The sequence below is a fragment of the Tursiops truncatus genome, chromosome 9 (assembly GCF_011762595.2).
Source record: "Tursiops truncatus isolate mTurTru1 chromosome 9, mTurTru1.mat.Y, whole genome shotgun sequence".
Lineage (NCBI taxonomy): Eukaryota > Metazoa > Chordata > Mammalia > Artiodactyla > Delphinidae > Tursiops > Tursiops truncatus.
The window spans coordinates 14501017-14515343 of record NC_047042.1 but is presented as its reverse complement, the minus strand read 5'-3'; the positions used below and the strand labels follow the sequence as shown (position 1 = coordinate 14515343).

The following is a 14327-nucleotide window of genomic DNA, read 5'->3' as shown; positions in this document are numbered from 1 at the left end:
GCTGGATCATATGGTAATTCTATTTTTAGTTTTCTGAGGAACCTCCATACTGTTTTCCATAGTGGCCACACCAATTTACAGTCTCACCAACAGTGTACGAGGGTTCCCTTTCCTCCATATCCTCGCCAAGATTTAGGATTTGACTTAAAGCAGTGTTGCAATGACAAGCACAATTCTGTTTATTCAGGGTGGTAGCATGGGGGTGCTGATGGGAATTGAGAGATATAAGGCCCCACTTCACCCAACAGCTTCTTGTTCAACCACTGAGTGGGGAAAACTGCACTTAATGGCATGAGAAATGCAGAATACCTATAAATGAGAAGAATGGTTAACATCTAAAATAGGAATGAAGTTCGGGTTAACAGGTAAGGGCTGAAAGTAGAGGCTTCGTATCAAAGACCGAAGACTAGATGAGCTATTGGAATAAAGGAAGTTCTTCCAAAAGCTAAAAGAGTATCCTTGTAAACTTCAAGGTTAAGGACAGTTCTCCTAATGCTTCTTAGCTGAGATTTGGGTCTCCACCTGAGAAATATACCAAGGTCTAAGACTGTGCCATCCAATGGAGCAGCTGCTAGCTACATCAGGTGATTTAAATTTAAAAGAGTTAAAGAGAAATCATTTTAATTTAAAATTCAGTTCCCCGGTCACATTAGCCATATTCCAAGTGCTCAACAGCTAGCCACGTGTGGCAAGTAGCTACCATATTGGAAATTACAGATTACTGAACACTTCTATTGCACAGTGCGGAAGCATCACACGGAATAAGACAAGATAACGAATATTCTCTGTTCGTGAACTTCTATAACCTGTACAGAAACATCTTTACCTTGACCATAATGATGGTAACTCTTCTTGTAAGTCAACGTTAAACTCTTCAAACACTTTCTGTGCTTTCTGAAATTCCTCTTCTGCCTAGAAGTGACACATAACATGTTTACACTAAAAAATATCACATAGACACAGCCATTTCTAGACACAACATCGCTTAATATAAAATAGGAATAGCTTTATGGCATCCCGGAAACATTTTGGGAAGGAGAGAATCTGGTAAAAATCCACAAGATTTTTTTCAATAAAAGTGAAATACTGGGGACTTCCCTGGCGGCGCAGTGGTAAAGAATCCACCTGCCAATGCAGAGGACACGGGTTTGATTCCTGGCCCGGGAAGATCCCACATGCTGCGGAGCAACTAAGCCCGTGCGCCACAACTACTGAGCCTGTGCTCTAGAGCCCACGAGCCACAACTACTGAGCCCACGTGCCACAGCTACTGAAGCCTGAGTGCCCAAGTCGTGCTCTGCAACAAGAGAAGCCACCACAATGAGAAGCTCACGCACTGCAACAAAGAGTAGCCCTGCTCGCCGCAACTAGAGAAAGCCCACGTGCAGCAACGAAGACCCAATGCAGCCAAAAATAAATTAATTAATTAATTAAAAAAAAAGTGAAATACTGAATCTTATTTCAAAAGAAAAACGTGATTGATTACAATGGTTGCTCTTGCATCTCTTCCAGAGTCATTCACTCTACAAAAATGCATTAACAGCCTGTCACATACACTGCTCTGCTCGGGATGCTGGACACGGATGCTTCTCCAAGAAATTCCCTGTCTAGTGGGAAGTCTAAGTAATTACACTACAAGAAAGGGCTTATAAGCTGTTATGGAGCATGCTATTAAGGAAGATGGTGCAGGGAATCGAGAAGGTTCCATAGGGCAGGTGATGTTTTAACTTGATATCAAATCTTGAAGAATGAGCAAATGTTTGCTAACAAAGGGGATGGAGAATGGACTGCAATACATAAAAGGTGGAGCTGCTGGACTGGGGATGCTAGCTCACTAACCACGTGGACTTATCAGACTGCTCCACCTCTGTGCACCTCAAATCCATAAAATGCACATAGCAATGCCCACCTCACAGGTGTTGTGAGTATTGAAGAAAGAGGATGTAAATGAAGTGTTGAACATGGTGCCTGGCACCAGGGGCCTCGCGTGAAGGGCAGCTCTTATCACAGCTGCTCAGCAGCTGGTATTGTAGGTCACAGAGGCTCCAGCTTAGGACATGTGTAGAGGGAGGAAAGGAGGGGAAAGAAGACTTGAAAGTTGACAAGGACGGAGAGGTGAGTCAGAACCAAGTTGCGAAGGTCGCATGGGCCATGGTAAGGAATCTAGAATTTTTTTTCTACAGGCAATGGGAGCCGTTAAAAGACTTAAGCAGTGGAGAAACTCTATCTAGATATGTGCTGCAGAAAGGCCATCCAGGCAGCTGTGTGTGTGCAGATGGGGGAAGGCAAGACTGGATGCCAAGTGAGAACTCAGCAGGCGTTTCCCATGAGCTGTCAGCCGATGACTGACATACATGGTTAAAGCTCTGGAAATGGGTTTTTCTAAAAGAAAAAGAACGTCATGCAATTGTAGTACACATCTGTACGCTCAAGCACAACTTATGTCTGAGAATTTCACACTCGATTTCCTAGTTGAATCTGCATTCTGGTATCAAGTATGGAGCACGACCACAGAAAGAATGTAAGGACGCGTTACTTTCTTTGATCAGGCGGTACTGTTGGGGGCGAACGTTTATGATGATGAAAATGTGAGTCAGTGTCACCCATGTGAACTCTACTGTGACCTGAAAACCCTTAATGTTACTTGAAAATTATGAACAGCAGCCCACAAGCACCGTGCTTCAGTTTCAATTCTGTCCTGATTCCCATCTCCATGAGAAAGGGAAGATTTCATTTTCAAAAGCAAAGTTGCGATAGGTCACAGAACATGGAGAGTGGTGACAACAGTGGGATCGGCCCCTACCTTAGAGATGCGACTCTCGTCCTTCCTCTTGGAGCTCTGCAAAGCCTCCAGGTGGTGGCGGGCACTGTCGTAGTCCACCAGTTTCCTGCTGCGCTTTGCGATGCGGTTCTGCCAACAGGGAAACATATGCGCTAAGAAAGAGACACGGTCCCAGACTCTCTTCTTGACTGCCGAAATGCCTTCCTTGTCCGCAGTAGCTGGGGACCTTGACCGGAGATCGAGGTGAACCAGAATTTCACTAGACAAATGACCCCTGGAAAACAGACTACAGCCTCCACTCCTTTGTGTGAAAACCATCAAGTAAAGGCCTCCCTTCTGAAAATAATTAGGACAATCGTAAGGAGGTGAAGGCAGAATTTGCAAAGACCAGAGAAATTCCAGAACTGGTTGAGGGAAGCACCTAAACCTATACTCTCTGTTAGTCTCTATTCTAGATCTTTAAATGTTCCATTCTGAAGATAGTACAAGACTATATTAGGATTTGGTTTTATAATTCTCATAGCACCCACACTAACAGCAGTTCTATAAATCAGATTTACTTCCTAAGAAACCCTTCTGCCTAGAAGTGTTTGTCAATCCTTTTGTTCATTCAAGTCATCTGAGGAGATTTTAAAATATATTGATTTCTAGAGACTTTTGTTTCCAGTTAGGATATAGAGAGCTGCAAACAATGTTACGGTCACACTAGCAAGAAAAAAATCTGGATAATTTATAAAAGCATAAATTGTCTTGATTGTGTCACACACATGAAGTCATATGGCAATAAAGGAATCTCAATTCCAAAGAGGGATGAGTCTCTTCAAGGAGAGACGAGACATACCAACTCTTTCACCTTTGGCAGGTAAAAGCTGTGGCCACCATACAAGTGGACAAGAAGTAGTCAGCTAAAATTTTAACACATTGTTTAAGGTCTATTGTGGGCTAACGTGTCAGTTTGGGATAGCTGGGTGTCCAAGACACAAAGAGAAGTTGCACTTACGGGCAAGCTCTTTCCTTGGGCCTCCATTGGATGCTATGAGAAAGACTGGGGACAAGACACTTCCTTGCAGTGCAAGTGAGAATGAGATGATCTCTGATGGCTATGGGGGTAGAAAGACAAAGCCCTGCCCATTCCCTTGGACATTTTTCTCTTTACAAAGCAAAAGCCTTAAGCCACTTGAGGAGGAAACAACAGATCCTCTGGTCCACAGAGACCAGGCAGAGATCCACTGATTCTGGGGGAAAGGTAGAAGCAAAATCAATCTGGCCCCAGTGATGGATAGGAATCCCTTGGGCCCCTAGATATATTCAAAAGTAATTGTAACACACAGCAGAGTGGGGGAAAAAAATCTCAACCCATAGGGGAGGAACATAAAACCCTCTTGGGCCCAAGATCTGATTCCTATAACAAGAAGAGGTCTGATCCCACTTTGGCAGGGTCAGGAAACTCCTGTTCAAGCTCAACCACAGATACGAGGCCGACTTTGCCTAAGACAGGCCAGGAAAGTATAACATAAAACAGCCTTGCCTCAACTCCAAGCCCAGCACTGAATAACAAGAAACAGCTGCCTACCACTGGAGAAAGGCCAAGTGTATGGAGAGAGATCCCCTCTGAAACACTGGCACACAAGGACACCTGAAATCTGAGGGAGGCAGGAACACGGAGAAAAACCCTCTGGCGTCCAAGGGCCCAACCAATGTGGGTCAAAGTAGAGGCAAAAACTAGACTTCAACCCAAGAGCCTGAAAATTTTATAGATGTTAGACTATACGTGCAAGGTATTAGCAGCCCAATTCTAGAGGAATTTGAAAGCGACAGGGCACCGAAAGTAACAATAGCAACAACAAAACACAAGTCCAGCTCAAGGTGCAAGCAGAGTAATTTGAACTGTCCCACTACTGGCTTGACAAAAAGGCACACCCATTTCCAGGCATAAACAGTACTCCAGTCTTCACTATTCTATACACGATGTCTGGCATTCAATCAAAAATTCTGAAACACACACCTTAAAAAAAAGAAAAGTGGCCCATGAGAAAAGACAGAGCAAGCAACAGAACCAGACATGACCCAAATGTTGGAAGTACTAGTATTTTTTTTGGGGGGGCTGCACCCATGCAGCATGCGGGGTCTTAGCTCCCCAACCAGGGATTGAACCTGTGCCCCCTGCAGTGGAAGTACAGAGTCTTAACCACTGGACCGCCAGAAGTCCCCAGTCAGTAATTTTAAAATAACTATGACTAATATGTTAAAGTATCTAGCTGGAAAAGGTAGACAAAATACATAAACAGATAGGGAATGTCAACAGATACATGGAAATTCAGCTAAATGGAAATCAAATGGAAATGATAAAATTTATCAGAGAGGAGAAATTTCTTCATTAGACTTAAAACAGCTGAGGAAAGAAACAGTACAGTTCAAGATAAATGAAATGAAGAGAAAATTTTCTCATTAAAACACAAAGAGAGGGACTTCCCTGGTGGCACAGTGGTTAAGAATCCTCCTGCCAATGCAGGGGACACGTGTTCGAGCCCTGGTCCGGGAGGATCCCACATGCCGTGGAGCAACTAAGCCCATGCGCCACAACTACTGAGCCTGCGCTCTAGAGCCCGCGAGCCACAACTACTGATGCTGCGTGCCACTACTACTGAAGCCTGCACTCCTAGAGCCTGTGCTCCACAACAAGAGAAGTGACCGCAATGAGAAGCCCACGCACCACAACAAAGAGTAGCCCCGCTCGCTGCAAGTAGAGAAAGCCCACACCCAGAGATGAAGACCCAATGAAGCCAAAAATAAAAATTAATTAATTTTTAAAAATCACTAAAGAAACTGCCACGAAGTGAGCAAAAGTTTAAAAATAAACAGAATCAAGCATACAAGACCAATACAATATCAAACAGTCTAACATCGTGTAACTGGAGTCTCAAAGAGAGGAGAGGGAGAGGCAGAGAAATATTTGAAGTGATAATGGCTGGGAATTTTATAAAATAAGGAAGACATCAGAGTACGCATCCAAGACCTTCATAGAATCCCAAGAGGGATAAATACCAGACAAGACACAGACAGCTACACCAAAACCAAACTGCTTCAAATCAAGAATAAAGAAAAAAAATAAGTACAAAGGTAAGAATTGCACAGTCTTCAGAAACTGTGCAGGCCAGAATACAATGGAGTAGCACCTCTTAAGCACTGAAAAATAAAAAATCAAGAGAGATTTTCAGAATTCTATTCCCAGTGAAAATACCTTCCAAAAGTAAAGGTGAAATACACGTTTTTTAAAAGACAAACAAAAGCTGGGGGAACTCATTGCCATATACGAATTTTAATACCAACAGGAGCTGTACAAAGAAATGAGTACCAGAAATGGTAAAAATTAAGGTAAATAGACAAGATTTTGGTTTTTTACTTTGAATTGCTTGGAAAGGTCACTGAACTAGAGAAAAGCAGAAACAATAGATCGTGGGCTTTATAACCTATGTACAGGGAAAATATATGACAATAAGAGCACAGGGAATGGAGGGAGGAGCTGGAAATACACTGCTATAAGGTTCTTAGACTGTACATAAAGTGCTGCAATGTTACCTGAAGTTAGACAAGTTAAAGATGTACACTGCAAACTGTAGGGCAACCACTAAAAATTAAGTTAAAGAGGAACAACTAATAAGCAAGTAGTGTAAAATATACTGATTCCTGAGCCCCAGACTAAGAGATTCTGATTTAGTTAGTCTGAGGCAAAGTCCAGGCATCTGTCCTTTTTAAAAAAATCCCCAGGGGTCTAGTTGTGCCCAGCTAGTCTAATACTGAGAACTGCAGAAGAGGATTCTTAAAAAACTTTAAATTTCATAGAAGAAGAAAAACAACAATAATATAAATGTTTATCGTTTACAAAACATAGTCCTCTGGGTCCTCACAGCAATGCCCAGTATGGGTGTTTCAGGGATTTTCCCATTTTACAGGTAGGGAATTTGAAGTTGCATGAGATTAACCTCTAACTTGTCCAGAATTACTCAGAAAGTCTGTGGCGAAAGATGAATTAGGTATCAGCCCCGGGACCAGTGCCAAGAGTAGGGTGACTCCAGTGAGACACCTAGGGCACAATGTTTAAGGAGGCTCTCACTCTTGGGGTAATGTTAGTGCAGGGTCAGGAGTCCACGTAGGACTTTGAACCCTCGTGCCCTCACCTGTCTCACTCAGTCCCTGCCCCTGATGCTTGGTTAGTACTCTTTCTAGCACTTCCCAGGTGTCTCTGACAGACTCTGTCATCCGGCTACCATCTGTCACTCTGTGCTACTCCTCTACACCCCCTTCAGGGGTGATGACAGGTAGGGCGGGGCAGTTACACTCATTTAGCTGCTTCCAATCCCTTTCACTTTATCCTCTGCACCGACCGCTTCCGACTGGCGTCAGTGGAAGGATGGCTGACATACCAGTTCACTCAAAATATGTGATGAATTAGCCCAGCAGGGTAGAGAGAAAGGTGCTAACAAGGTGACAAAGCTCATTACTTTCAGCAGACACCTGTTACCTTCCAAGGAGCACCGCCCCTTGAGGTAGTGGCCTTGTGTAACTCTGTGGAAACATTTACAAAGCTCTGCTTTGTGGACTTGGTCGGGGGTGGGGAGGTTGTCCTTTAGTATCTTCCAAAAAAGCAAATCTTGATGCTTTGAAGATAAACTTGATTTTCGAAAAGAGGCAAAATTCAATTACTTCCAAGCCTGGGAACAGTGCACTGGATCATCTTATTTTTTGTTCAAAAACAAGAAGTGAAGTAAATAATGTGAGTCATTTTCTTGTGTAACTGACAAGTTAATTACGGAGTACAGCTTACCATGGTAGAAGTGACATTTTGAAGGCCATCACTTATTTTGATGCATATATTTTTGTGTTGGCAAAACATATCAGTCTTATTGCCTTACCTACCTGATATTTGGGAAACCTGAAAAAAGAACCACATCTCCTAAGAAAGGGTAGAGTTAATACACTATAGCTTTCACATGGAAAATGATACACTTCTTATTTAATCATCCAATAGTAAATTTTATTAAATAAATTTACTAGCTTAATCGTAAATCGTTTAACTAAATGGCTTTTAAATATTTACTTATTTAGGTTATTTATTTATTTTTATTAGTTTTGGCTGTGTTGGGTCTTAGTTGCAGAGCCTGGGCTTCTCTCTAGTTGTGGCGTGTGGGTTTTCTCTCTCTAGTTGTGGTGCTCGGGCACGTGGCTCTGGAGCTGTGGGATCTTAGTTCCCCGACCAGGGATTGAACTTGTGTTCCCTGCATTGGGAGGTGGATTCTTTACCACTGGACCACAAGGGAAGTCTCAATTAAATGGTTTAATTAAAAGTTCTTCAGATTCCCCACTATTCATTGACCGTATGCAGTAAAGAAAATAATTTACTAAATTTTTTAAAAATTTCAACAATAACCCCAATGTGGAATTCATTTTGGCCCACTGCTGTAAATATATGCTTAATGGCTCATGCACAGCTGCTAAGATAAAATCTAAACTTCATTTTACAATAACTGCTAACAGCTGTAAGCCTGTGTAGGTTGGGGACAAGCTGTCTCTTATTCCAACATTGATTTTAGATATCAGTGCTGCACAACAAAAACTGTAACACCAGGTGCCCTGCCAATCACAGCTGGAAAAGTCAAACACCATTCCCTCATGAATGGTACTGCATAGCCCTTGCTGATGGGCTGCAGTAAATATTTGGAAATTTGCCTCACCATGCACACCCTGTTGATGTGAATGAGTCCAGGAAGTCAACTGTGTTCCAGGCTTTGAAAATGCTCCACTGTATTTTTAATCATTAATCCTCCTTTTCATCAATAACGCATTCACTACATAATCTCTCAGCACTCACTTTATGAAGTGACAGAGTCTGTATCCACGTCTAACTTCCGTCCATTGAGTAAAAGGCACAACATCTGTGTATGTTCACAGAAGAAGTCTTTCAACTATTAGAAACAGCTATCCCAACTGCTCTCCAACCCCAGGTTGTTTCCTTTCCAAGTTAAACACTGCTATTTCCTTCACTGTTCACCATATGAAATGGTTTCACAATTGTCTATCTTGGTTGAAACCCTATGTGTATGCTCTAATATTCGAAATGTGACTTCAGAGAAACAGAGAGAGAGATTATGTAGGCTCTTTCCACGATGCAGGTAAAACCGTATTTCATTTATCTTCAGGGAATCCAGCTAGATAACATGATTCCAAATCTCTCACGTAAGATGTTTCAGTAACTGGAGGATCATCATTGTGTGTGACCTCAACCATGGACACCATGGACCACAGGAAAAGAACTGCTTAAACAGAACAAAAGGACTTCCCTGGTGGCGCAATGGTTAAGAATCCACCTGCCAATGCAGGGGGCACGGGTTCGAGCCCTGGTCCGGGAAGATCCCATATGCCGCGGAGCAGCTAAGCCCTTTCACAACAACTACTAAGCCCACGTGCCACAACTACTGAAGCCCATGTGCCTAGAGCCTGTGCTCCACAACAAAGAGAAGCCACTGCAACGAGAAGCCCGCACTCAGCAACGCAGACCCAATGCACCCAAAATTTAATTAATTAATTAATTAATTAAAAAATAGAATAAAAGTTCCACTGAGTGTTTCAACAAACTGAAAAGACTAACCAACATACTCCATCATGAGTTTATTTTAATCTCTCTGTTTCAACAAAGGTACCTCTGTATGTCTTCTGAAATTTTACGCTCCTAGAGAGAATGGTCAATTTCCAAATAGCTATTGCTGGGCAGTGTCATAACAAATAACAGATAACAAACAGATCCTTCACACATTTTTGATGATACTAAGTTTTTGTTCCTGAAGCTCAACAACTTTTCAAATGTATTCTCCTGTAAGTCAATCACAGCCTTTATTTGCTTATCGAAGTTGTACTATCAAATATTATATGACTAATTTAGACAAGTTGCGAGGTCCTTTGAAATTTTCAAGTAGGAAGACAAACGTTTCTTTTACCTAATTTATTAGGAATTGATTTTTATGGAGACTGAATTACCATGCAATAAACAGTATTCTAAAGCGTGATAGTAATTCTGAGACTGTTTGCTCCACAAATGCTGCAAATTCCAAGGCAAAATGTCAATGCCTATCAAATTATCTGAAGATACCTCAAAACACATTCCCTGTGTACAGAATTTTAACTTTTTAAAAAATTGTTTAATTTCTCAGAAAATTTTTAAAACTGACTTAATACCTTTCCAAATTAAGATGGAGCTATACAATGACCCGGTAAAGCATTCTGCTGCCTATTATGATAACATCACCTAGAATTCATCATTTGGATTTGTTCTCTGGGACATCTTGCCAACAAGGCTAATATGTCCAGTCTGATCCACTTAGGTTTTTGTCTGGTGCCTCTGGTGTCCCAAAACACACTTCAGGTGTTGGCCATCTAGCGTTAGGCATTCTGTGTGGGACTGAGGAAACTAACGTCATTGATAGGAGTATAGTTTTGGCCAAGAAGCTTCACTATGTTTCATGGCCAAGGGCGGTGCACATTATTGCAGATAGTTTCCTGGTGTCTGGCAATGGCTATAAAGAAGGCCAGGTAAAAATGGAACTTCACATCAGAGGTCACCTAGCAAGATACTGAAAATGCCCGTGGACACTGGTTCATGGCCTCCTTGCTCTGCAGGAAGGGCAGCACATGGCTGTCTTACCTAGCAGTCCTCTTTGAGCTGGGAGAACAACTAGGGAGCAGATCTATTAATGCTACCATTTGCTATATACAGCCCTGATGGTTTAAAGACCATCTATACCTTAAGAGTCAATTTCAAATCTGTGATATTCAATCCTTCACTTGTATATTTTCCTTTCAATGAATCCAAGTGTCGAATAAGACAAATGTTTTAGACAAGGTATTTTTAGATCCAGATGCAAATGTATTTGAAATGCTTACATCTTAAGAATTCAATGTGAACCTGAAAATTTCAAGGAGAGAAAAAATATGCAGGTGTACTATGAACATACACAAAATAAACAGTAAGGAAAAGATCAGATTTTGCTCTCACATGTGCAATGAAGTTTCTCCTTTCCTCATGACCTTTGTTTATTCTAACGGAAATTTTTGCCAAATGCCACATAACCAAAAGGTTTGAACATAAAGAAGACTGGAATTTTTTGGTATCTCTGATTTATGATTTTATATCTATAGGATTAAAAAGACTTCTGTGGACAAATAAAAGCTGAAGCAGTTCATTAAAGGGGGAAATGTGATTTCTGGAACTATATTTCATTTTAAACTGTTAGGAACAGGATAAAAATCTCACGCTTAAATAAATGAAAAGTTACCAACTGTTTCTGATGTCAGCTTGAGGACTTTTAATTCTACTTATCTCTTGCCCATGTTTTAATAAGAACATGGAACCATTCAATTCTTCCCTTTATAGACACAGAATAAAATACCTTTATGTCAGGAAATTGGCCCAGATAGGTGTCCAGTGTCAGCAAGGACCCATCCACTAGTTTTTGATGGAAGTCTTCCCACAGCACATCACATTTCTGAGAGAAAAAGAGAAATAAAGAGACAACTGCAGAATTATTTTAATTGGATCACTTTCACCAACTTCTAAAAAACCTGAAACTATAAAATTAAATAAGTTCTACTTCCCTGGCTAGTAAATGCTAGGAAAGTGTGGATTATTTAAGAATACAGTAATTTGGCTACCAGTTCTAATTTATAACACAGGCTACCTAAGGGCTCAGCTCATTTAAAAATGTGTTTCTGATTCCGAATTACTAAAGAATGTAGAAACTTCAAAAGGTCCCCCGATTCCTATAAATGGACTTTGGGGCTAGGAGTCTGTGAAGAATTCCACAAAGACAGTTTGCTTCTGAAGCAATCCAGGAAATTAGAAACCACTCCAGACAAACAACAAACCGCAGTTGAAGCCTCCACACAGACAGCAGAAAATTTAGTCATACTGGGAAGGGCCCTACCATTTATGGAATATCAATTGTCATGAACACAATGAGTATTAGATATTATTATTATTGTTACTCCTATTACTGTCAAGGCATTGGGTTAAAAGCTGTATGTGTCTCTGTGTGTGTGTGTGATTTAATTCTCACAATAGCCTTATGAAGAAAGTCTCATTGTTGCCATTATACAGAAGATGATGCTGAAATCCAGAGATGTTACATAGTTTGGCTAAGGTCATGCAGCTGGTATATGACAGACTCTGGTTTCAACCCTTGAATTTGAAGCCCATGATCTGTCGATGACACCAGGCTGCCTCACTAGAACAGAGTTCATATCCTAGCTGTGTGACTTTGGAAAACTGAACGTTCCTGAGTTTCAATTTCTCCAAGTATGTGAGTTGACAACATAAACTTGCTTCACAGAATCCCAGGCACATGCGCAAGAACGTCATTCCATATTCCTCCCGTTACTACATCTGGCATCTCCTGACAATGTCTACCCTTTCTTTTTTCTTAGCAATAGAACGTCCAGTTTTAGCCGGGCACACGGCTGCCTAGGATACAGACCATACTTCCCAGCCTCCACTGCAGCCAAGTGCAGCCATGAGACTAAATTCTGCCAATGGGATGGACTTTCAGGAAGTGGCCCTAAAAGGAGGCTTGTCCTCCAAGCTTCCTCCTTCTTGCTGACTGGAAGACAAAAATGAGAGCTGATAGCCAGAGCTCAGAGGCATCTTGAACGTGGAGGTGGCAGCAGGGATGCAAAGACAGGCCCCTGATGCTCGTGGGTCCCCCATACCACACCTGGGCTGCCAACCTCCAAGGTCGATAATGGGAGAGAAGAAGCTTCTCTCTTGTTGAAAACCACTTTTTAATGGTTGATTTGCTTCTCTTTTTCACACGTTAAAACCCAATTCTAATTGTCATAGATCCTTATTAAGAATTTTATGCAAACAGGGACTTCCCTGGTGGTGCAGTGGATAAGACTCCGTTCTCCCAATGCAGGGGGCCCGGGTTCGATCCCAGGTCGGGGAACTAGATCTCACATGCAAGCCACGACTAAGAGTTCGCATGTCACAACTAAGGAGCCCATGTGCTGCAACTAAGGAGCCCGCCTGCTGTATCTAAGACCCGGCGCAACTGAATTAATTAATTAATTAATTAATTAATTAAAAAAAAAGAATTTTATGCAAACAAAAAAATTTAAGTCCACCGTACAAAGAGGCTTATCTTATGATCTGAGCAGACCCCCGGACATGCAGTGTCAGGTGCTTCACCACTGAAAGATTCCCCAAATCCTGGCAGTCACAAGGATCAAGGTAGGACAGCAGCTGTTTCCTTAGGAATCAAGGTCAACAGTGGCATTTGCCACACACAGAATTGTAACGTGGTGTTCTGAAAAGCCATCACACAAGTTTCTAAACATTCCCTTAAAAATTCTTCTTTTCACAATGAATTTTTAATTATACACCTCTAATTGGAAATTTACAAAATGAGTTAAGCCTTTAACAACACGCTGTTGAAACACAGTGTCTTTATATTTAAGAAATGTGAGAAGATGCGATTCCTCAAAACTGCATTGGAAAATGGTGTGTGGAGGCTAGTTTTGCCTAATTCACATACTGAAAGTTTTCGAAAGAGGTAACAGAGCTCACAATGAGCTTTCTTCATAAATAGATCTCAGTTTCTATCATAGTCATAACTGTGGGGATGTCAGAATTTTGGGGAAGCAGCCCAGGAAAGATGTTAACCCATCTTTCCAAAGGCTGCATAGATGATCGGCATGTCATGTACCAGACCCTTCCCTGAGTTGTGGCGGCCATATGTCTTAACTCTCCTGTGCCTCATGAGAAGCAACGAGCTCCCATGAAGTGGGCATGATGACCAACCATTCTTTGTTTTAACAAAGAGCTTGGACGTGAGAAAACCCGACTGCAGGCTTCCTAAAGTCAGTAATAATCACACACACTGTGCAGTAGGTCGAGGATGTGAATACACTCAACTTTAAGTGTGTTTTTAGGAGATACAATTATTATTCTCATTTCACCGATAAGGAAACTAAAGCCCAAGAAGATTAAAGAACTCATCTGATGTCACATCCCATTCTGCCTTCTTCAAAGCAACAATGACCACTTTCTCACTTCCCAGAGCCAGACAGCCCTGAGCTAGACGGTGCATTTCAGGTGTTAAGACATGTCTAAGGACGAAGCCTTTCATTAGTTAAATTCCTATTAGCAGGCCCTGTCCTCGGCCCTGCAGACCAGCGAAGGGACCATCTAGTGGTAAAGTGAATGGGATGCTCTTCCCAGATCCCGTGCCTGCTTTCAAGGAGGGATGGGGAAGAAGGTGCAGTACATAAAATCAGGCCATGGGCCAGTTCTCCTACTGGAATGGCAAAGAAGTGTAGTAAAGGACAGACAAGTGCTATTCTTATGTTGAACAAAACCAATCTTTAAGCCACAGCTTTCTACCCAAGTGGCTTTATTGTCATGTTCACTCCTCACTGCAAGTTTGGGTTGATCTGGATGGTGGAACTGCACAGTGCCTTCTGGGTACACGGTGCCCCTTCATATTAGGGCCACGAAGCGG

General features: G+C 41.9%; 1 protein-coding gene across 2 annotated transcripts in view; it reads right to left on the bottom strand.

The window, feature by feature from the left end:
* AMPH (amphiphysin) overlaps positions 1-14327 on the bottom strand; it is a 183361-nt gene that overhangs the window by 66749 nt on the left and 102285 nt on the right. For both annotated transcript variants that reach the window (XM_033862882.2, XM_073809541.1), the window contains exons 5-7: positions 11223-11318; positions 2803-2910; positions 827-912 (exon numbers count right to left, since the gene is read on the bottom strand). In XM_033862882.2, the coding sequence (XP_033718773.1) occupies positions 827-912; positions 2803-2910; positions 11223-11318 (290 nt within the window). The remainder of the gene's footprint in view (positions 1-826; positions 913-2802; positions 2911-11222; positions 11319-14327) is intronic.